We start from the raw sequence: 20,575 nt of genomic DNA, 5'->3' as shown, positions 1-20,575 counted from the left end.
AATCAGAGCAGAACTGAAGGAAATAGAGACAAAAAAAAAAAACCCTTCAAAAAATTAACGAATCCAGGAGCTGGTTTTTTGAAAGGATCAACAAAATTGATAGACCGCTAGCAAGACTAATAAAGAAAAAAAGAGAGAAGAATCAAATAGATGCTATAAAAAATGATAAAGGGGATATCACCACTGATCCCACAGAAATACAAACTACCATCAGAGAATACTACAAACACCTCTACGCAAATAAACTAGAAAATCTAGAAGAAATGGATAAATTCCTTGACACATACACCCTCCCAAGACTAAACCAGGAAGAAGTTGAATCTCTGAATAGACCAATAACAGGATCTGAAATTGTGGCAATAATCAATAGCTTACCAACCAAAAAGAGTCCAGGACGAGATGGATTCACAGCCGAATTCTACCAGAGGTACAAGGAGGAACTGGTACCATTCCTTCTGAAACTATTCCAATCAATAGAAAAAGAGAGAATCCTCCCTAACTCATTTTATGAGGCAAGTATCATCCTGATATCAAAGCCAGGCAGAGACACAACCAAAAAAGAGAATTTTAGACAAATATCCTTGATGAACATTGATGCAAAAATCCTCAATACTGGCAAACCGAATCCAGCAGCACATCAAAAAGCTTATCCACCATGATCAAGTGGGCTTCATCCCTGGGATGCAAGGCTGGTTCAATATACTCAAATCAATAAATGTAATCCAGCATATAAACAGAACCAAAGACAAAAACCACATGATTATCTCAATAGATGCAGAAAAGGCCTTTGACAAAATTCAACAACACTTCATGCTAAAAACTCTCAATAAATTAGGTATTGATGGGACGTATCTCGAAATAATAAGAGCTATCTATGACAAATCCACAGCCAATATCATACTGAATGGGCAAAAACTGGAAGCATTCCCTTTGAAAACTGGCACAAGACAGGGATGCCCTCTCTCACCACTCCTATTCCACATAGTGTTGGAATTTCTGGCCAGGGCAATTAGTCAGGAGAAGGAAATAAAGGGTATTCAATTAGGAAAAGAGGAAGTCAAATTGTCCCTGTTTGCAGACGACATGATTGTATATCTAGAAAACCCCATTGTCTCAGCCCAAAATCTCCTTAAGCTGATAAGCAACTTCAGCAAAGTCTCAGGATACAAAATCAATGTACAAAAATCACAAGCATTCTTATATACCAATAACAGACAAACAGAGAGCCAAATCATGAGTGAACTCCCATTCACAATTGCTTCAAAGAGAATAAAATACCTAGGAATCCAACTTACAAGGGACGTGAAGGACCTCTTCAAGGAGAACTACAAACCACTGCTCAAGGAAATAAAAGAGGATACAAAGAAATGGAAGAACATTCCATGCTCATGGGTAGGAAGAATCAACATTGTGAAACCGGCCATACTGCCCAAGGTAATTTATAGATTCAATGCCATTCCCATCAAGCTACCAATGACTTTCTTCACATAATTGGAAAAAACTACTTTAAAGTTCATATGGAACCAAAAAAGAGCCTGCATCGCCAAGTCAATCCTAAGCCAAAAGACAAAGCTGGAGGCATCACGCTACCTGACTTCAAACTATACTACAAGGCTACAGTAACCAAAACAGCATGGTACTGGTACCAAAACAGAGATATAGATCAATGGAACAGAACAGAGCCCTCAGAAATAATGCCGCATATCTACAACTATCTGATCTTTGACAAACCTGAGAAAAACAAGCAATGGGGAAAGGATTCCCTATTTAATAAATGGTGCTGGGAAAACTGGCTAGCCGTATGTAGAAAGCTGAAACTGGATCCCTTCCTTACACCTTATACAAAAATTAATTCAAGATGGATTAAAGACTTAAACGTTAGACCTAAAACCATAAAAACCCTAGAAGAAAACCTAGGCATTACCATTCAGGACATAGGCATGGACAAGGACTTCACGTCTAAAACACCAAAAGCAATGGCAACAAAAGCCAAAATTGACAAATGGGATCTAATTAAACTAAAGAGCTTCTGCACAGCAAAAGAAACTACCATCAGAGTGAACAGGCAACCTACAGAATGGGAGAAAATTTTTGCAACCTACTCATCTGACAAAGGGCTAATGTCCAGAATCTACAATGAACTCAAACAAATTTACAAGAAAAAAACAAACAACCCCATCAAAAAGTGGGTGAAGGACATGAACAGACACTTCTCAAAAGAAGACATTTATGCAGCCAAAAAACACATGAAAAAATGCTCACCATCACTGGCCATCAGAGAAATGCAAATCAAAACCACAATGAGATACCATCTCACACCAGTTAGAATGGCAATCATTAAAAAGTCAGGAAACAACAGGTGCTGGAGAGGATGTGGAGAAATAGGAGCACTTTTACACTGTTGGTGGGACTGTAAACTAGTTCAACCCTTGTGGAAGTCAGTGTGGCAATTCCTCAGGGATCTAGAACTAGAAATACCATTTGACCCGGCCATCCCATTACTGGGTATATACCCAGTAATGGACTATAAATCATGCTGCTATAAAGACACATGCACACGTATGTTTATTGCGGCACTCTTCACAATAGCAAAGACTTGGAACCAACCCAAATGTCCAACAATGATAGACTGGATTAAGAAAATGTGGCACATATACACCATGGAATACTATGCAGCCATAAAAAATGATGAGTTCTTTGTAGGGACATGGATGAAATTGGAAATCATCATTCTCAGTAAACTATCGCAAGGACAAAAAACTAAACACTGCATGTTCTCACTCATAGGTGTGAATTGAACAATGAGAACACATGGACACAGGAAGGGGAACAACACACTCTGGGGACTGTTGTGGGGTGGGGGGAGGGGGGAGGGATAGCATTAGGAGATATACCTAATGCTAAATGACGAGTTAATGGGTGCAGCACACCAGCATGGCACATGTATACATATGTAACTAACCTGCACATTGTGCACGTGTACCCTAAAACTTAAAGTATAATAATAATAAAATAAAAAATAAATAAATACATAAAACTTCAGAGACTGCAATTGAAAAACACTCACAAATTCAATGGTATGTATGCCTACTGAAGGCATTCACAGTTTAAAAACAAACAAAACAAAACAAAAATCCCATAATGAATTGGCCAAACAAAACATTCCTGGGGCAGGCTCTGGATTTATTCTCCTAGTGTTATGTGGAAGAGCTCCTGCTATAGAGCTAGTGCAATTTGAAATCACATTTTATTATTTACTGTGTGATAATCTTAAGAAAGTTTCTTCAGCCTGTTGCCACAGCTATAAAACAGAGATAATAATTGTTCTGCCTTGGTGGGTAATGTGAAGATTAAACAAGGTAACATGTATAATTACTCAGCCAAGTGACTGATGCCTGGTATATATACCATTAGTATGAGCTATCATCATCACCATTATCCTTAAGGTCACTGATGACCTCCTTTTTTCTAAGCCTCATGGTGTTGTCTCAATCCTTAAACTCCTTTATGCTATGGTTGGTATTGTTGATCATGTATTTCTCTAAATCTGTGTTTCCCAGAGGGCGATCTGTGGAAAAGTACTTCTTTGAGGATGTACACAGAATTTGTCAACATTGTTCAGTAAGATAAACACATTCTCAAGTTCATTGTGTTCCAGATTACAATAAAGGTAAAAAAAAGGTGCTATGGAGGTCCTTAAGCCAGCTTGCCTGGAGTGATTTAGGAGAGCTTCCAGAGCTTTTGGAGTGATTGGCTTGAACACTATGCTTAATGGTGAAACAACAGTAGCATTAAAATCAGAAACAAGGTAGAAATTCCACCATTACCAATTTTATTTAACATTATTGGGCAAGTACTAATCAATGCCATTAGATAAGGGTGAAACGAGGCATAAAAATTAGAGAAGAGAGAAAATTATCATAGTGGATGGATAGTGGAAACTTAGCCTGGAAAATTGATGAGAAGGAATGAACAAATGAATGAAAGAAAAACAAAAAGAAAATTCAAGGAATAAGGTGTCTAGTTTAAAAATTATTATTATTTTTTTCGAGATGGAGTCTTGCTCTTTTGCCCAGGCTGGAGTGCAGTGGTGCGGTCTCAGCTCACTGCAATCTCTGCCCCCTGGGTTTAAGTAATTCTCTTGCCTCAGCCTCCCAAGTAGCTGGGATTACAGGTGCACACCACCACGCCTGGCTATTTTTTTTTTTTTTGTATTTTTAGTAGAGACGGGGTTTTACCATGTTGGCCAGGTTGGTCTCAAACTCCTGATCTCATGATCCGCCCGCCTCAGTCTCCCAAAGTGCTGGGATTACAGCTGTGAGAACCATGCCCAGCCAAAATTAATATTAAAAGATAAATATCTACCCTATGTACAATGAATTGGAATATGATGGAAAAAAATAAGCTCACTTCTTAGAGCAACATCAACTCAACAAGAGCTCTGAAAAATAAACCTGAAAAATATCTTCAAAATCACCAAAAGACACAATAGAAGATTTGAACAGAAAAATAGTTTTTATTTTTTGATAAAAGGAAATAGTATTATAAAGACCTTAATTCCTCCAAATAAATCTACAAATGTAATGAAATCTCAATTAAAATATTAGTAACTTTTTCTTTATATTAGAAAGCCTGATTCTAAAGTTCACATGGAAAAATAGCATGGCCAGCTTGCCAGGAAATTCCTGAAAAAGCATTATAACTAGCTCAACTTTTCATTAAAATGTATGACAAAGCTACAGTAGAAAGAGTTGTGCTGGTACAAGATTAGAGAGACAGAGAAATAAGAGCATATGGTCTAGAAATAGCCTAAATTATACAAATCAGTAGGTAAATCCTGGTTTAGTCAATAAATTGTGTTGAGACATCTGATTTGGGGAAATTTAAAAAGTAAAGCAGAATCTCTCTCTAACTCTTTACTCAGAATAAACTCAGAAGATTTAAATGCATAACATAAAAACCTTAAAAAACTAGAATAAAGTAAGGCAGATTTTTCTAAAGTAATATTCTTGGAATAAAGAATGCTTTCTGTGCAAGACACAAAACCCAGAAGCCATAAAAAGAAAATATTTGTAACATTCAACAAAGAATTCATTTCTTCAAAATATAAAAAGTTCTCACAAATCAATAAGGAAAAATGACCAGACATGCTTTTAAAATAGGTTAAAAAAATGTGAACATAAACTTTTACAGAAGAAATGTAAATGCCTTTCAATGAAAAAGTGTTCAATCTCACTCATAACTGGAGAAATATAAAAATAAGGTACCATTTATTGGCTTATTGGGTTGAAGAATGAAAATAGTTAAAACATAGTATTGACATGGATGCAGAAAAACAGATTCTGTCTTACACTGTTGGTGGCAAAGTAAAGTGATTCAACCTTGTTGTCATTAACTATCAAAACTATAAATGGACCTCCCTTTGATCCAGCAATTACAACCCTAGCAAGCTCTCTTACATATAAACTTACCTATGTGCTCCAAGAGCTACATACAAGGATGTGGTAGAGGCATTCTTTGAAATACTATACAACTATTAAAAAGAATGAAAGTTCTTTGAAATAAATAAGGTAAAATAAGCAAAGTTGAGATTCCCTGTATATAGTATAGGCCCATTGTAGAATAGCAAAAAATGTATATACTTCATACTTGCACAGTAAATATCTGAAAGGATACACAATAAACTATCATAGCAGTTATTTTTGGGGTATAGTGCTTGGGGCTGAAGTGGAATGAAGAGTCATCTTTCAATATACACTCACTTGAATGTACTGCATATATATGTTTCCTGTAGAACATCACTGTGTTTGCAAAGAGAAAACTAGTACACACAAACATTAAGAATTTTTTGCTACCCCAAATTATTTTTCCCCTTAAAATGTTTCAAATACAGCCTACAGATATATGAAATGTGGGCTGTCTTCATGCGAAGCATCTAAGGCATGGATAACAATGGAATCTTTCTGCAAGTACATATACTTACCCCTTCACAAGTATCATAAACCTAGCTAAAGTCATTCCTTCATCTATTCACCCATCAAATAATATTGCACTCTTACTGAGTCCCGGGCATCATCCTAGGTGCTGTGATACAGGTGAATATAACTAAGTCCTCATGAAGCTTACACTTTTATGGGAAAGAGAGACAAATAAAGGAATAAATATTAAGATTAAGTGATTAGGAACTATTAAGGAAATATTAAGTGCTATGAAGATAAATAAAGCAGAGTAAGGGGAGAGTGAGCCATGGAAGTGGGGAGTGCTTTTACACAGGATCATCAGTGAATGCATCTGAGAGGTGACATTAAAGCAGAGATCTTTTTTTATATATATACTTTAAGTTCTAGGGTACATGTGCACAACGTGCAGGTTTGTTACATATGTATACATGCACCAGGTTGGTGTGCTGCACCCATTGACTCGTCATTTACATTAGGTATATCTCCTAATGCTATCCCCCCCGCCCCCCACCCCATGACAGACCCTGGTATGTGATGTTCCCCTTCCTGTGTCCAAGTGTTCTCATTGATCAATTCCCACCTATGAGTGAGAAGAAAAGCAGAGATCTTAATGAAGTAAGGAAGTGAGCCATGCAAGTATATGGGGAAGATAGGAAAAAGGCCGATGTGCTCAAAGACCAGTAAGGCTGGCACAGCCAAAAGGAAATTAGTGAGGAGAAGATGAGACTAGAAAAGTAAGAAGAGACTAAGTGACAGGGTGTCTTGTAGACCACATCAAAACTCTAGGTTTTGGTCTAAGTATGATGGGGGCTACTGGAGGCTTATGAGTAGGGGAGTGATTCACCTTATTTTAACTTTTTTAAAGATCATCCTGGTTTCTGTGAGGAAAGCAGACTGTAGTGGGGCAAAAGAGGAAGGAAGTACAGAGACTAGTAAAGAGGCAGATCTCTGGCCAAGAGATCATGGTGGCTTGGACAAAGGCAAAAGACCACAACGGCTTGGGTGGGGATAACTGTGGTTGCAGTTGTTGTGGGAAGCCGTGAGATACAGAACATATTTTGAGGCTACAGCCAATAGGATTTGCTGCTGGAATGGATGTGGTGTATGACAAAAAGAGAGGAACCAAGAATGGATTCAAGGTTTTTAACCTGAGCAACTGGTTAAATAGTGGTACCATTTATTAAGTTGGAAACAGCCAGGGGAAGAAGAGTTATGGGGAAATATCAAGTGTCTTGTTTTAGATGCATTAACCTTGAGATGCATAAATGAGCTAAATGTGTGTTACGAAAAAACAGAAATGTGTTACAAATCTTTGCATCCCTAGGATGGAGCCTGCACGTTGCGGTGCCCAAATGCTTGTTGCAATGAATAGAAGAACCACATACTAAGAAAACAAAATCATGCTTATGTGGATGAGGGCAACAGGGAAGTTTCTAATGCTACCTAGAATATATTTATCTCAAGCAACTAAGAAACATTGACAAGGATAGGGTGGCATGTCATTTTAACCTTTATGCCTAAGTAAGTCAGCAGATTCTAAATACTGCTAGCACATTCTCTGATCTTTGAACCAGCATTGTGCTTTTTGGCAGAAGACAACAGAGAATATCAATATACACACAAACTTGCCCTTGATATATAAAACCATTCCTATCTATCTATCTATCTATCTATCTATCTATCTATCTATCTATCTAATCTATACCTATGCCTATCTGTATTTTGTACTTCCTTTCAGATACATAATTCTCTGCTTTTGGAAAGGCCAAATCTTCTAATCCCCTTGATAGGCTAAAAAAGATAGGGCTGTCTCAAGTAATAAACAGATGAAAGCTAACAAGTAACTTCAATTTGCCCTGAATTCAACAGACTGGTTGTCTAGACAGTCTTAATTTATTTGATTATTGTTCAGCATTCATCTTCACTTTAGATAAAAGGATCTCACCCAAGTTAGGGAATGCAATTACCCCTTAATTCATTATTCGCCCCATTCTTTCATTGAAACTTAAAATACACCAGGGACACTCCATATTGCTGTCCTTGGACTCTGCACACTAGGATGGGCTGTAGTTCCCTAAATGTTTTACGGAACATGAGTCCTCAAGAAAGATGCTCTGGGGAGAAGTATCAATGTTCATGGAAGTTGAGACACCATATACTGTTTCTCCTTCTGGGAAATGCCTGGTGCACACTGGCATATGGTCCTGAGAAGTCCTGCAGCAAAAAGACCCATTTAACTCAGCATTTATCCACCCTCTGCTTTTTTAAAAAAATGTATACCTGAAAACACACTTTAGGAAAGCTTGTTTAATCTCTCATAAGATTGATTGTTCAAATAGCATAATAAACTCCCAAAGGCAAGGTCCTAGGTGAACAATGCCCAGAGCACAAGCTGAGCATGTTGGAGCAAGGTTTTAGTGTAGCTATGGTGTATACCTGCCTAGTTCTTTCTCTTTATTCCCGAAAGTGACATCTTTCTTCAACTTTGATATGCATCATCACCTAGGAATTGCACAGAGTACACTGCATGATACATTGTTAATTCTCTATTATTCAGTGAAGTGGTCTCTGGCCAAAAGAATTCTTACATAACTGCACATTTGGACTCTTGGACTAAACACTCCAAGGGCGATAAAAGGTATAGTCAAATATCAACTCATATTGCCTCATTTTTGAGGCAATCAGATTTCATCAGATTTTCGAAGAGGCATTTGATTTTTGAGGCAATATGCCCAAAGCAGAGAAGCAGAGAGCAAACCCCACAAATTTTACTCAAGGCATACAGCGATGCACAATTGACAAATATTTACTGAATGAATGAACAGATACATACAAGCAAGAAAATGGTCTTCAACTTAGGCCACAGCTCCAAGCTAACTCATTTAATCTGGAAACGGTCACCTTAAAGGTCATCTTCATTACATTTCAGAATTTATCCAAAATCTATGACACTTCTGTCGAGTATGACTTCCTCCATGAAATCCTTTCCTTGTCACTTCCTCCAGGTGGAATTAACTCCTCCCTCCTCTGTGCTGACATTGGACCTCTGAACCAACTTTGAAGAGCATTTCAGGCTCATCTCTGTAACCCCTGTGACACAGAGGTTACATAGATTCTATGCCTCACACAAGTCACTGAATAGACGATGGGCTAATGATACTTTAAATAAACAATCTTTGAAAACTACTAAAAGAAATCTCAACCACCACAGCCTTCCATTTCCTTCACCAATGTTTTCTCCCAAATTCTTTCTTTTCAAAACATGTCAGTTTCACTTCTCTAGTTATCATAGAGCTAATATAGCAAATGTAGGTGCCTTCGTGTCCAGCCTGAATGTTTTGACTCTTCATCATGGTCTATTTAAAAATTCATTACTAGTAACTGTCTAATGATATAATGAATCCTCTGAAATATTTTTCACCACTTTCGTGAAGTCCCAGTATCAGCTAAAAATAATTACACTATTAGGACAGTGACGCAGAAGAGGTTTCCAGAACATTGGCCTGGTGCAGAGGAGAAAAACATCTATGCGTAAAAATATGCATTTTTTGGTGAAAACGTCCAATAGCTTTCATCAGATTTTCCAAGAGACATTTGGTCCAAAAGGTCAAGAATCACTGATCTAAACTATCCCAACAATCTCTACATATCCTAAATGCACCAGGAATGGACTTTCCAACAAGGAAATAGATTTGTCATATGAAAGTCATTTTATCTAATAGGGTGTCCCATATTTTTAAATTTAAATGTTCAGAAAGCAATAACATTCCTTGTGATATCTTATAATATATAAATTACTGTTAAGCAGTAGTCACTATGCTTTAGAGCATCAACATTCAAAGTAAAGCAATAATAAGGTTTACTGCAGATCTATGGATGAGCTGACAAAGCAGGTCCAGTGAGGTGAGGTACAGAAAGAGCACTGTCCTGGAAGTCAGTATTTTATGCATCCAAGGACAAGTTAGACAGCTAAGAATTCTGTGGCATTTGGTAATTCCCTGGACCCCTCTGAGCCTCTGTTTCAGTCCCTTTGGGCTCTTACAGGCCACCATTCTATAACCCTTGGACATGGTTAATATATAATTACTTCAACTCTTAAATCTTATCATCTGTTTTTTATGTTCTTAACACTCTTAGTCAATCAATTAAATATTGTTATTGAGTGTGCTTTGTTTACTTTTGCCTAGCAACAACTAGAAAAGGGTTTTAAACAAAGTCTCAGAGAAGCCATGGGGAAAGTGTGAATGAGCACCTGTGGAGAGACCCAGGCCCTGATTCAAGTTTGTGAAGAATGTCAGTATGACAGATAATGCAAACTCTTCCCAGAATAAAGCATAGAAGAAAAAAACGTTGAGGAGGGTCCAAGAAAGAAAGCTAAAGAGATGGATCTTCATGAAATTGACTAATTACTAAAAATCCATACCAGAAGATATATCACATATAACTTAATCCAACTTCTTGGGTGACAAAACCATAGTTCAAAGACTTTAAATTTCCCTAATACACAATGACAGATGGAAACATAACAAGAAATAGATTGTTTGAAGGAAAATACAAATTGCTGGTAAAAATATAAAATATTTGTCATGATAAAGGAGGAGAAACAGTCCCAACAATCAATTTGTCTCAAATGCTCACAACATTTAGAAAATGTTTTGATTCAATTTTTGAAGTTCTAATTACAATGAAAAAAAAACCCTATCATTATGAAATCTATACATCTCATACATACAAGTATATTCCTTAACAACTATTTATCGGGTGTCTACACTTTCTAAATCACAGGGCTGGGCACCCTATATGTAATATAAAACTAGAATACAACCTTAGTCTTTCTGAGTACACTTGAATGCAAATACTGCAAGATTTTTCATAGGTTAAAATATTTCTATGCCATAACTGCACAAAGATTGTGACCCAATATTCACCAATAATGGTGTTCCATGTTTCTTTTTATCCATTATTGGTCTCTGTAATGTATGCAATTATGCTATACCTAGATCTATTGTTAAATACATTTTTCACAATAGCTGAGGATTATGTAACAATTCAAATCAATTAGTATTGACTAAATGCTAAAATTTCCCATTTAATGCCAGATAAATCCAAAAGCTCCTTCAACCATGAAGTTTTCAAAAAAAAAAAAAATCAGAACACAAATAAATGTAATTCTTGTATTCTTTGTTTAGTATTTAAAAAGTTTATGAAGTAAAAACACCCTAGTTTATTTTTTAGAAAAATAAAATATAAATTAGGGGCAGAGAAGTGTCCTAAACAGCAAAAAATTAATGCTCAGCCCACATTGAACCTCAGAGTATTTAAATAACTAAGACACCAAAAATAAGTGGCATTTCTTAAATGGAAGCTTTTCTTAATCACTGCAAAACCACACAGTACATGCTGCCAAGTTCTGGGTTAAAATGCCTAAAATGGTCCTAGCAGAATAATTTTTACGGGTGATATATTTCAGCAAAAAGGGAAATTGTGGTATGTTGTGGACTCAATCATTGGAACACTGAACATTAGTTATTTCTCTTGCAAAATGGCTTTTCTGTCTCTCAGAAGATAAGAAAAATTCATTCCTGCTGGTTTTATACAGCACTGAATTCTGGGCAGCTAGTGTTCTCAATTCTTTTAGCAGAGCTCAGCCGATGGACAAAAATAGAGAGGAGTTCTATTGCTTAAACACTATTTGGACATGAAGAGGTCTTTCTACATGACACTTGGAATTTAATTGCAAAAAAAAAAAATGAAGAAACACTTTATTCACCCAGGACAATCCAGCGTTATGACTAAGGCATTTTCACTGTGCGCTCGCTAACCATTCACAGCTCACACAGGAACAAAAATCATGGGTAGACGTGGCACACTGGGCTCATCTCAATAGCTACCAGGATCACATACCTAGAGGCACAGGAAACAACTATTTTCATTCCCTGGAACTCTCGCCATTGGGAAATTAAGCACTGCTCATATCTGGCTTATACCCTCATGACTGTATCTGTGTTCCTCTAGTCTCTCCTGTATGGTATGTCTTTTTTTCCATCCTCTTATTTCTACCTGTTAAAATTCTACTTATCTCTCAAGATCCCTGCACTTTGTTCATATTCAAAACATTAATATTTATCTCACCGCATGGATATTTATCTCACTATATTCATATCAATTATTATCTCACTGTATTCATGTCAATTATTCACCCACTTGATTACTTCTTCCAGAAGATAGAAGTACCTTATGTACAGGGATGCTACTTACTCATCATTATATATCTCTTTCTTTCCCCATGATTCCCAGTCACTGCTTAGTATATAGGTAGAGGTTCTTGAAATGCTTAAACAAGACCAGGAGCCAGAGCTACCTCTACTTGTAATGAGTTGCTTTGAGAGACCGAGCATTTCCTATCCTTAAATGCGTTCAAAGCTACAGCCATCTGGCTCTAATCACTAGCGAGGTGCTGTTAAGAAGATTAAAATCTTAGGTGATTGGACTAGATTGCCTTTTAAAACCCCTTTGACCCAAAGACTCAAATTCCAAACAGACTCATGAAGGAAGTATACATTGTCCCCTGGAGGTGGGCTTTTTTCTTGTTTCCTTTTTTTCTCTGCTAAAGAGAGCCATTTCAGAAATTCTCAGTTGAGGGCAGATTTAAAAATCTTCCACTGCTAGTTTTCTGTCATTTATTGTATCTGTGGCAGCTCATGAGTAAGAACTAACAACTGAATTCAGTGACTGAGCCATTATCCTTAAAATCAAATCATGAAATAAGAGATAGAAAATAAGTGTAAATTGTTTGTTAAGTACAGATTACAAGCTCTACGAGAGGAGAGAAAAATCAATGGGAGCCAGAGTGATCAAGGAAAGGATCTTCAGCCAAGCATTGAAGGATAGATAGAATATAAATGTAAGAGAAAAGCACTTCCATGTTAAGAAAGATAAAAACAGAAAAGGCATGAAGGGACTAAACGTAGTGTAGCCTGAGGACACGAGGTGGTGAGACTAAAGCTCAGCTCCATGTTGGAAAATAGTAGGAAATGCTACTTGTCATGATGGGGGGCGGGATAGGGAGGTGTTTGGGAGGCTGCTAATAGGAGACCATTGAAGGCCCTGAGCAGAGGGGCAAGGTGATGAAAGAAGTGTTTAAGAAAAATCAAGTTTGGGAGAACACTGAATGCAGGATGGACATAAAGGGAGAGCCATTATTGTAAAGGGTGGCCACTGGGAAGGGGGTCATAACCAGGTAGCTTCAGGGGTCAGGAGCTTTTGCAACAACATTGACGGAACTGGAGACCATTATCTTAAGTGAAACAACTCATAAATAGAAAGTCCAATACCATATGTTCTCACTTATAAGTGGGAGCTAAATAATGTGCACACACAGACATAGAGGTATGGAATAATAGACATTGGTGACTGGAAGGGTGTGGGGCAGGAGGAAGGAGGATGATGAGAAATTACCTAATGGGTACAACGTACATTATTCACGTTATGAATACACTAAAAGCCCAGACTTCACCACTACGCAATCTATCCATGTAACAAAATTGCAGTCGTATCCCTTACATTTATACAAAATATTTTAAAAAAAGAGTCTGTCCTAGTGATGGGGGGAGGGAGGTCATCATAGAGAAAGGAGAAGAGAGATAGCCCCAAAGAAGAGTGAGAAGGATCTGCTAAAAGGGTGCAGAAGATAAAAGAAAAGATTATGTCAAAAATTATAGAAGGGATGGTGGTGCTAAGAACAGAGTCAAGGAACTGAGGAAAAGAAGCTGGATTGGCTAGCACAGTAGCTATGGTACATGTTGAACCTGAAGTGTTCAATCGTGAAATACCCAGGAGCAGATAAGCTATGGGACAGGAGTTCAGGGAAGGAAGAGGATTCAAATTAGAGACTTGAGAGTTTTCTATAGATAAGGGACAGCTGAAGTCCTAGAATGAGAAAGAGAGGGAGAGAGTACCAAGAGCCCCAAAGTGATGAACAGTGGAACCTTTCAAAACCAGATGTTTGCAAGAATATGAGCACAATGAAAGGGATGGAAAAGCAGCAATCAGTGTGGGATAAAAATTCAGGATCCAATAGCATCGCTGAAAACATGAAAGGAGTTTCAAAAAGGAATGGGTGATAGATGATGAATGATGGTTAAGGACCAGAGCATTTTAAAGATACCACTAGACCAACAAATCAGCAGGGTTATTTCCCCTCTCAACTATTAACATACTATATATAATTATTTAATTGGTGGTTAGGCAGATAAAAAGAGTTTGTGGTTGTAAGACATAGTCTATTTTATGTTTTATAATGACAAAAAAGGAGATACATCAAGATGCTGCTATTCTCTGTGTAGAGAGTTATTTAAAAAATGTTGCTAATATGGATCAATTTTGAGTAATGTCACTTAGAATATGTACTCTTCTGGGTGCTATATAATAGAAATAACACTGCTGATGCTATGGACTGGTGATGTATTATGAATGTGTGGGTAACCTATCAAAGTGTACAAGTCCTAATAAAAGTTATAAAGAACATCCAAAGGCATATAAAACTGCCAAAGGGACTATTAAGTAATTCATGGGATACTGCCAAGCACACACAAAAATGGTATGTTTCTGAATTCACAGGAATGCTTGGGAAGTGATGCTTCTCACCCGCTCATGAAACACTCAGTTTATGTCCGGGATCTAACATGAGCCACACTTGCAACTACTTTCATTTTAGTTGTGAACCATCTGGGAAGGTACCACAGATAGAAAGCAATGTTTCTGGTCAGTTTGAGTATTAAAATCACTCAGATCTGACTGATGGAGATGGCATTAGAGGAAGTCAAGTGCTTTTTCCAGTGTCACTGAAGCTGGCCTCTGGAATAGAGGTGTGAACTACTGTGCAAGAAATGCCCTCTACTTCCCCCAAATGGAAATAAATTAATAATTAAGAGTGACTATGGACAGATTCAGGTTTTGTGGGACCTACAACTTATATATAACTTGGGTATCCTCTCTAAGAAATAAGAAAGCAAAATTGCAAATACAGGACTGAGTATGAAACTGGTTATTTATTTAGAATGAGAACCAGAAGCAACCTACACTTATAAGGCCATAAAGCATAAAGTTTATCCGCTACATGGTAATTTCACCTCTGCTAATGACCAAGTATGGAGCATAAAGTATAGAAAGGGAGGAAGAGCAGGTAATCAGGCAGAGGAAAAATAAAAAAACAGCGCTCCTTAAGGAATTCTGGAGACTGAACAAGAAAAAGACTAAGAATAAAATCCCAGAAAGAACTCTGAATTGCAGAATACAGATGGTATGGAGATGGGAGAGGACCCAGAACCCCTAGTCAATGTATATAACACATTGTCATCATATTTATTTTCCAGTGATCTACAACCATATTGCTTTTAGGAGGCTTGCCTAGTGGGACCAGATTTTGGGAAACAGCAGTCCACTTCATTGCAGGTACTCAACAAGTGTTTTTTGAATGAATAAGTAAATACATAAATAAATAAAGAGAAACAAGCTGAAATACTCCTTTTTCTTACTCTCCACCAGGAGCTGCTTTCCTCTGATGCTCCAACATACATGTATGTTTTTGCTGGTACTGGCTGGAACTGTCAAAGCAACAGTTCATGCCAATCTCTTCTCTTGGCCTGTTCAGGATAAACAATGTTGGGTTCAGATAAAGCTATCTCTACCCAACATTAATTTGTAGCATGTTCAGAGTCTCCTCGAAAGATTTATATATAAAAATGGCTACTGTGGGGCCACTCTACTTACTCCCTCCCATCATCTTTCTCTTTCTGAATCAGATCCTGCAGGGATAACTCAGAAATTATTAACACCTAGTGGGGGGAGGATAGGTCAGTGTGGTATTCTAGCCAGGGATTAAAGGCAACAAAATTCCTAATTTTCAAACATTTTACCAATGATGGCAACATAGGCGACAATATATCAATCATGATGAGGCTTCCAGGAAGATATTGGAAAGCCTCATGCACCACTCACTTGGTTAGCCACAAATCCAAGCCAGGACCAGGGGCACCCTGGCCCACCAACTGGCTCATCAGAAGACAAGATTCAGGTGGTGGGAGCTCTTAGTGAAAGGAGGAAGGAGGATACAACAGGGCACTCAGCCCCTGCTTCATAAAGGGATTCTCTTTGGACAATAAATGTCCTACACCTTCCTGCAAGTTCATATATATATATACACACACACAGTTCATATATATATATATATATAAACACAGTTCATATATATATAAACACAGTTCATATATATATAAACACAGTTCATATATATATATAAACACAGTTCATACACACACACACACACACACACACACACACACAGGAATAGTTTAAGAGCTCACCCCCTCTTCCCCTCTTTTTCTTTTAACCTTTTCTTAAAGGAGTCTACCTCCTTCCTCTTCACCTACTAAATTTTCTACGGAAAATAGAGAAGAGCAGGACTGGAATAACACTACTGCTCCCTCAATACTACAGAAATCTGTATCCTGATGTTCTGTTTAGGGCAAAGGATATGAAATCAGTGAGGCAAAGCAGCCACCTCAGGAATTAGTACTGCAGGTCTTAAATGGGAGAAAATCGTTCAGCCACTTACAAGCTAGGTGATTCGACCTCAAGAGAGTTATTGAAACTCCCCAGACCTCAGTTTCTTGGTTTTGCAAAACGGGGATGAATTTAGTTCCCACCTCACAGGACTGTTGAGGACTGAGAAAATCCACGTAAAGTGCTAAATACAACTGCACAGCAAGAGCTAATTAAATATTAGTATTTAATAGTAGTAGTAGTAAAATTATTGTGTCTGCCTCCCCCAGTCACACCACCAGCAAAACTGGCACAACCCCCACTCCTACCTCGCAGGATATGGGGCCAAGCCATGGCTACACTACACTCTCGCATGCATGAGAGACCCCCAAACACCACAAGAGCTACTGTAGGTTCCCCTACCCCTCACTGGCCAGGGTCCCCCAGGCCACCGCTACGGTCCACACTGACCTGAAATGCCACCTCCGATCACGACTACGTCGAACATGTGGCCCGCGATACTCGCCTTCTCTTGATTCTCCATGCTTTGGCTGACACGCTCCTGGGTCGTAGGCACAGGAGTGGGGACGGCAAAGGGTGGGAAGGACCCTTCTATCAACTCCCCCGGGGAGCCCGGGGGCGGAGCCGATCCTTCTTTTGATACCCGGGGGGAGCCGGGCACTGTGGGCGGGGCGAACCCTTTTGCTGATACTCCGGGAGCGCCCAGGGGCGGAGCTGATGTTTCAGCTGATACCCGGGGGGAGCTGGGCACTGAGAGCGGGGCGGACCCTTGTACTGACACTCGGCGAGAGTTATTAGGTTTAGAATGTCCTTGTGTCGGCAGTTGGAAAGGATTACTGGGTGCAGGAGGTTCTTGTATTGAACCCCGCGGAGTGTCAGGCACTGAGGTGGGGGTAGACGCCTGCCTTGACACTGGGGGGATGTTATGGGGTGCAGGAGGTGCTTGTGGCGACACTGGGGAAATGTTATTGGGTAGAGGTGGTCCTGGTACCAAACCCCAGGGGAAGCTGGACACTGAGGATGCGGCAGACCCTTGTACTGACACTCGGGGGGTGTTACTGGGTGTAGGAGGTGCTTGTATTGACACTTGCGAAAGGTCATTGGGTATAGGAGGTCCCCGTACAAATATCCAAGTGTAGTCGGGCACTGAGGTCAGGTTGGAATCCGGGGGCAGGGTCGGTCCTTTTACCAAACCCCGTGGGGTGCTGAACCCTGAGGAGAAGGCAGACCCTTGCAATGACTCTACGGGGGAGTTTACGGGCGGGGTAGGTCCTGTTACTAATACCCAGGGAATGCCGGTGTCCTGATTGGAGGCTGTGACGGCCCCATCGGAGGAGTTCGAGCTGGTGGTAGACTTGGGGATCCGACTGCTCGGGTTGTAAGCGCTGAAACCCCGGAGGCCACTCTTGGAGTCGGAGTCAATACTCTCGCTAAGACCGGTAGTGCTGATTGGGGAGTGTATGCTGGAGCTCCAGGCGGCGGCCTCGGCAGTTGAGGACGTGCTCCACTGGGAACTGGCTAGCGGATCCGAGACGGACCGCCACTCAGAACGGACGCTCCATTCGGACAGGCTGTGGGAGGTGTCGTCCAAGCTGGAGTCCGGGTTCGGGACCTGGGCAGTTGTGCCCCCGGCTTCGGGCGGGCCCTCAGCCTTGCGCTCGGTGCCGGTGCCGGTACTGGTGCGGGTACTGGTGCCGGTGCCGGTGCCGCCGGGGGAGGAGGCTGAGGCGTTTGTGCTCATGTTTCTGGAGCACGCTGGGCGCTGGGGGCGGTGTTCTGCTTCCCGCAGCCCTTCTCCACGGTCAGGCTGTTCTCGGTACCCACTCTTAGAGACCAGCCCCGTGCTCCCGGCCCAGTCAGGGGCGGGGAGAAGTGACTCTAGGCCGGCCTGGCTCCGCCTTCCCGGCCTGCCTGCAGGCTCGCGCTGGAAACCCTGCCACTGGGCGTGGCCGGACGATGCCACTGCAGGCGGCGGGCGCGGTTGCCTGGCGAGAGTGGGGGAGTAGATGTGGGTGTAGCCGCGTGGGCTCTCAACCTAGTGCTTTCATTCTTTAGTTTTAACTGAAAGCTATCTGGGCAAGAGTGGACTTAAGGAAGCAGATATATGAAGGCGGCTGAGCCAGGCAGGATCGCAGGGTCGCAGGGTGCTGCCCCACTTGGTCTGGCCCCTTTGTGACGTCATGTAGGGCCCGTCGAGGTCTGCGCAGCCTCGAGCCCTCACTAGGTTGAGGGCGGGGCGGGGAGGAGCGGGGAGGGGCGGGGAGGAGCGGGGAGGGGCGGGGAGGAGCGGGGAGGGGCGGGGAGGAGCGGGGAGGGGCGGGGAGGAGCGGGGAGGGGCGGGGCGAGGCGAGACGGGGCGGGGCGAGGCGAGACGGGACGGGGCGGGGCGAGAACCGTCACTTGGGGGAGACCAGGCAATTGTTGGTTCTCTGTGGGGTTTTTCAAGCTGAGGCGCTTAACCCAAATCGAAGCAAGTAGGCAAGAAAAATAACTCACCTATCATGTATTAAGTGGGACTGCATTTTAAAAGGTCGAAGGGATGGCTAAGGTGCAGAAACAAATGAAATAAGAAAACATGTGTTTCCCCATCCTACTGAAAAGAGTGCTATTTAGTGCATATATTTTACCGTGCAGCCAGCCTTCTGTTTGCTAGTTTTATCCCTTTCTTAATTTTCCACTTTTTGTTATCCTGAATTTGTCATCAGAAGCTGAATTTGTCATTACTGGAACTCTCAAAGATAGGTGAAATCTGGTCGGGCGCGGTGGCTTACGCCTATAATCCCGGCACTTTGGGAGGCCGAGGCGGGCGGACCAACTGAGGTTGGGAGTTCACGACCAGCCTGACCAACATGGAGAAACCGCGTCTCTACTAAAAATACAAAATTAGCCGGGTGTGGTGGTGCATGCCTGTAATCCCAGCTACTCGGGAGGCTGAGGCAGGAAAATTGTTTGAACCCAGGAGGTGGAGGTTGTGATGAGCCAAGATCGTGCCATTGCACTCCAGCCTGGGCAACAAGAGCGAAACTCCGTCTCAAAAAAAAAAAAAAAAAAAATAGGTGAAATCGTGACGTAAATTTAGAGAAAGTGATGAGAACTCGAGGAAGCTAATGATGTCTGCTCCCACCTATAAACATTCCTCCTGTTGCCCCTCACCCCATTCTGTATCAAACATCTTGTTGAATAAACTGTAAAGAAATATGGATTTAGTCTTTTCTTCATCCTGTTTCAATAACTTTTACTTCCTAGAAAAGGACTTGAGACTTATGGCTAAATTGAAATCATTTTTATCTTGGTAGACTTTGAGCATAGAGAGAAGAAAAACTAGATATGAAGAAATCAGCTCTTTCTAATGTGATTCTGTCCACCTTTCTCCTTATTCTCATTGTTTTCATTTATTTTCGTTCAAATACTTGATTTCACAGTATGTGCTAGGCACAGGGCGTGGTACTGGGATACACAGGCAACACAAGACAGAGACCATCATCATCGAACACACAGTCTAGTGGATGAGTTAATAGAGGACATAGACAACTGTCTATCTGATGTGTAAATACAAACTCTGACAAATGTTATATTAGAAAGATCCACATGGATAAGAAAGTGTTAGGGTGTCCTGAGTCCTGACCCCTCTGGAGATTAACTTTGGGAGAGAGAGTGTAAAAATGTTTTAGAAAGAAGAAACAATGTGTGCAAAGGCCCTGTGGTAGAAAAAAAGCATAGTTCATTAAGGCAACTAAAAGTTACTCTGTGGAGCTCTGGGCACGGGGGAGACAAGGCTGCTGAGGCCGACTGGGCCAAGGTAGCATCCTTGGCCTCGATCCTAAGAGCAACAAAAGCCACTGCAAGACTTTAGGCAAGTGGCAATATACCTAGATTGCAACTTGGAGAGGTCTATCTGCCTGCCATGTGCATAATCGGGCAAGAGTAGATAGGTACCGGTAGACCAAAGTTAGGAATTCTTTAAAGAATGAGGTGAAAGTGTCTTAGACTGAGGTAGGTGGTGGCAGTGGAGCTGGAGACATGTGGCTATCTTAGAGACATTTACATATAAA

At 40.6% G+C, this 20,575-nt stretch overlaps 1 protein-coding gene across 1 annotated transcript in view; it reads right to left on the bottom strand.

Annotated features, from left to right (window-relative positions):
- MAOA (monoamine oxidase A) overlaps positions 1–18,691 on the bottom strand; it is a 92,053-nt gene extending 73,362 nt beyond the window's left edge. The window contains exon 1 of the mRNA XM_016943709.3: positions 16,974–18,691. Coding sequence (XP_016799198.1) covers positions 16,974–18,264 — 1,291 coding nt within the window. The 5' untranslated portion in view covers positions 18,265–18,691. The remainder of the gene's footprint in view (positions 1–16,973) is intronic.
- Between the last annotated feature and the right edge of the window lie 1,884 nt (positions 18,692–20,575).

The sequence above is a fragment of the Pan troglodytes genome, chromosome X, assembly GCF_028858775.2.
Source record: "Pan troglodytes isolate AG18354 chromosome X, NHGRI_mPanTro3-v2.0_pri, whole genome shotgun sequence".
NCBI lineage: Eukaryota > Metazoa > Chordata > Mammalia > Primates > Hominidae > Pan > Pan troglodytes.
This window is presented reverse-complemented; position numbering and strand designations above follow the sequence as displayed.